At 50.3% G+C, this 4,577-nt stretch overlaps 1 gene segment (V, D, J or C); it reads right to left on the reverse strand.

Annotated features, from left to right (window-relative positions):
• Positions 1-1,288: 1,288 nt before the first annotated feature.
• The window catches only part of LOC110306604, a 540,063-nt gene continuing 536,774 nt past the window's right edge, over positions 1,289-4,577 (reverse strand). The window contains 5 exon segments of the C gene segment in view: positions 1,289-1,372; positions 1,892-2,022; positions 3,464-3,778; positions 3,891-4,220; positions 4,330-4,392. Coding sequence covers positions 1,289-1,372; positions 1,892-2,022; positions 3,464-3,778; positions 3,891-4,220; positions 4,330-4,392 — 923 coding nt within the window.

Raw genomic sequence — 4,577 nt, forward strand, 5'->3', positions numbered from 1 at the left:
GAGAGAGAGAGAGAGAGAGAGAGAGAGAGATACAGAGAGAGAAAGAGAGAGAGAGAGTGAGAGAGAGCGAGCGAGAGAGCAGGCGTTCATGGTCGATATAAAAGAAAAAAAAAAAGAAGCTTTAAAGATCCAAAATGTCTAAGCATTTCCTTCCAGTCACAGAAACGCTGGTGCACACTCTTTCTTTCTGTCTGGGGACTCTGGCTTCTTATTGTCCATATGAGGCAGTGGAGAAATAGATACAGGGCTACTCTCCATTGACCACAGTAGGCCTCCTATTCCAGGTTGATCCTCCTAGATTGCCACTGCAACTGATGGTTTCTGCTGTAGGTGGTCCAATCTGGAAATCAGTCCCGCAGAACAGACTTGCGGCACCATGGCTTTTTTCTAACTATCTGTTCACATCTCTCCCCCATTGTTTCTTCCCCCAACCCAGATTTTTTTTCTTTTTTGAGCCAACAGGAATCTTCTCCTCAGGGCTCTCCTGGAGGTTTTTCTGCCTGGTAACCTAGTCAGTACTCAGTGGTGTATACACTTGTCCCTGCTAGTGCTTTGTAGAGCCTACACAGAGGAGTTCTATGTCTCCACAGAGTGTGGATGGTGTCTCTGTGGAGGTGCCAGTGGCCTTGTCTTGAGGTTGTGTGGTCAACGGTGTCTGTGGATTGGATTCTGCATCTGAGAATCCAGCATGTTGAGTGGGTAGCAGGAATAGAAGATTGCGCATTCTTCAGGGAGCTCGTCCCAACACTTTGCGGATCACAGATCCTTTCCTCAGCCCAGGCTTCACTGAAGTACCAGGAAGGAAGAGGGCCAAGTATTGTGGATGCAAAGGATACCAGAGTGACCCATTGGGCTATAGTGACCCTGGTCTTCTTAGCAGATGTCTCCTTTCAATGACATGAAAACATTGCTCTTTGGAGGACATATTTGAAAAAAAAAAAGTGAAGTCCAGGCCAACTCCAGGGCTGATGTCCTTGCAGCAGAACTCAGGAAACCTGGATTCCCAGCTCGTTTGAGGCAAACGTTCTGAGATCTCAGATCCCCTAGTGCTGGTTTGGAAGGAGATGGTTCTTCTGGTCCGGAGTAGTTAGATATCTGGCAACTGCTATGGAGGTGTTTAGGTCTGGGGTAAAGCCTGCTGTGCATGTGGTCCTCCAAAGGGGAGACCATGGAGAGTTCTGGATCAGAGAGTCATAGGGCTAGAGGGTGTCCTCCCTGTTAGGCTGCACAGTAGGATGGATGGGCCTCTGCAGGGCTAGGAAGCTCTTCTGATCCCACAGGAAGTAGCCTAGGCTCCCTGCCCAATCATGTTTCTGTAGTCAGGGGAGATCTTCTGCTTCAGCTCCACCACTGAGGAGAAGATCCACTTTACCTGTGGGGAAGAAGTGAGAGTCAGAGACCACACCCATGCTCAGACCCTCCAATCCTGTGGGAAAGACAGAGGCCGGTCTCTCCTTCAATTCCCTTCATACAGGTAGGAGACTGGGTATGGGAAGTGGTAAGAGTGGAGATATTGTGGGAGTTGAGGTGGAGATGGTATGAGGATAGCTCACAGAGTACCTTGNGCCATGGTGAGGCTGAGGGGGATATCAAGGGGATTGTGTGTTAGACACCATGAATCTCATGAAGGCTAGTGTGGACACAAGGAGGTTTGGTCTTATAAGACAGTATCAGGATCACGCAGGACAGCCAGAAAGACAGAAGGGCAGACAGTGTGGGACACCATGTGGAGTCACATAGAGCAATGTGGGATGGCTCAGGGAATGGAGGAAATGGTGTGTGGGACAGAGTGGGGACAGCAAAGTAATGTCCTACTACATCTGGGGAAGAGTGAGAGGATATTTTGGGGTCAGCACAGACATCACAGCAGAGGATGGGAGACAGTGCTAACCTTGAAGAGTGTGACAGAGGCGCTATAGCACACGCTGAGCAGGAAGAGGCTGATGAAGATGGTGATGGTCGTCCAGAGCCCGTCCAGCTCCCCATCCTGGGCCTCAGCACAGATATCATCCAGGTCTAGCCCTGAACAGAGAGGACAGTCAGTGTTTGTCCCAACATGGTTGGTGCTGGGAGAGATTGCCTGTGAGGCAGACATGTCTGCATGGAGTCAGAGGAGAGAGCTCCAGCCTGACTCAGCCAGCAGACCCTCCCTGGGGCCTGCTTTCCTTCCTTTCCCTCTGGGACATAAGTCTCAGCTTCCCACCTGACTCCAAAATGCCTTTGGTGGACCTCAAAGTGACCTGGATAGTGCAAGGGCCCTCTATGCTTTTCTCATCTTTCATTCCTTCAACATAGGAGAAGGTAGAGGGTCAGCAGGGCCTGTAACCCAGGTCAACAGTGGCTATACAGCTGGACTGACCCTTTGCTGTCCTTCAGTCATCAGCAGAGCCTGTTGCTGGTCTTGCCTGATCTTGGGAACATCCCAGTGTGAAATGATTCAGATCATTATGGCTATGGTTTGCATAATTCAAGTAGGTATGAAGCATGGCCCATCCACATCAATTTCGGCAGGGATGAAGCCTGTGATCATGCAGGTCAGACTGACCTCTTTCTTAGTCATCTCTTCTGCAGGTAGAGGCAAGACATATACCTGGTGAATGTGGCTTCTGAGGACTTGTGTTAAACATACAATGCAGTGGGCGCAGAAGAGGAAAGGTGTGTCTGATTGTGATGGCAGAAACGTGGACATTGAATTTTTGGCCGAGTGTATGGTGATACATTGCTGGATGTAGGTGCTGTGCAGGGCACACAGGCGGGGTCCCCGTGCGTTAAATGTGTGTGTGCACATGTGTATGAGGATACATGTGCTATATGGATTGGATGGTGTTCAGCAGGCTAATTTGAATGGGTCAGGATTCAGCATGAGTGTGGCTATCTAATAGTCCCTCCCTTGGGGCAGCAAGAGCCATGTGCTTCAGCCCCACATGGCACAGGCAGGAGTGAGCCATCTGTATGGGTATGCAGACCTCATCTGTGAAAAGCTGCCTGAGTTGAGTGTATGGATGTTAAGGGCCTCTGGAATATCCCTGGCCATGTGTGCCTCTACAATAGACTTAGAGAAACCCTTAGGTAAAGAAGTGGGGCCTGGGGAGAGGAACAGCCTGGGGGAGGTGGGTTTGTATCCTTCTCCATTTGAGGTGTCCTAGGATTATCTCTATGTCTGGCAGCTGCTGGTTCATGGGAAGTAAAGGAAAGACACTGCCTAAAGCTAAGTTCCACTCTTCAGGCCATGATGACTCATGAGCTCTGAGTCCTGCAGTGCAGAAACCTAAAGACAAGGCTGTCCTCCAAACCTGGCCAGAACTATCAGCCCGTGAGCTATGCTCTATACCTTGGAAAGAACCAGGACAGTTTTACATGGTCCCAGGCTTTGCTGGGTGCTTTATTTATACAAGGGAAGCATGGAGATGGGTGCCAGTGTCTCTTAGGACCTGAGAACTTTCTGCGTGCTGAGCTCATTTACCCAGAGACCGGGAGATTGTCTTAGTCGTGTGGTGATTGTGCAGACCCTCGTGGACCACTGAGCAGGCGAAAAGACTTCCTTGTTCCCAACTGCTCTTTTGCACCCTGAGCTTGCTGTACATGAAGTAAGAACCATCAGAGTCCAGGACTGGTTCAGTGTTCTTGTAGTTCAGCTCATTATGCCCATTGCTGGTCCACTCCACAGCAATTTCGGCAGGGATGAAGCCTGTGATCATGCAGGTCAGACTGACCTGCTTCTTAGTCATCTCTTCTGCTGGAGGAGGCAAGACATATACCTGTGGAGCTCTGACTGGCCCTGTGAGGGTAGAAGCATACACAGAGGTCATGGCTGAAGCAGAAGTCTGTCCACACAGACCTTTATCGTTATGCCCATCCCAGCCCCCATGCAGTCAGGCTGCAGCTCTCACCTTTGGGTTTTGAGATTTTTCCCTCAATGGGCGCTGGGAGGGCTTTGTTGTTGACCTTGCATTTGAACTCCTTGCCACTCATCCAGTCCTGGTGCTGGATGGGGAGGGCACTGACCACCCGGATAGTACTGTTGTACTCCTCTCTCTGGGTTTGTGTCTGAGCTGTGTGTACTTCCACGTTGCCCACAAACCAGCTGACCTGGACATCTGGGTCATCCTCGCTCACATCCACCACCACACACGTGACCTTGGGGGTCAGGGAGATCATGAGTACATCCTTGATCTTGGGAGGGAAGATGAAGACGGATGGTCCACCCAAGAGGTCAGGAGCTGATGAGGAGAGATNGAAATGGATCTGTACATGGCTTTTACTTCAGTTCAGGGATGTTTACAGCACTTACCATTCTCCTGGGAGTGGAGCTCTGGTCTAGTGACTTACCTGGGCATTTGTGACACTCTTTGCATGGAGGACAGGGGTTGGGTGTTATGGACACGCTGGGCTCTGCAGAGAGAAGGTTGAGGGTTACTTGAGTTGAAGGAGAAAAGGCACCAAACCAGGGCTTGGAGACTTTGTCCCTGGGTATGGGCTTAGGTCAGGATGATCCTGGAAATGACCAGGACATCTATCCTAGAGGATCATGACCTTGAGGGAAGGTGGTCATAGTTAGAAGTTTCTAAGAGGGAGTC

The sequence above is a fragment of the Mus caroli genome, chromosome 12, assembly GCF_900094665.2.
Source record: "Mus caroli chromosome 12, CAROLI_EIJ_v1.1, whole genome shotgun sequence".
In the NCBI taxonomy this organism is placed as follows: domain Eukaryota; kingdom Metazoa; phylum Chordata; class Mammalia; order Rodentia; family Muridae; genus Mus; species Mus caroli.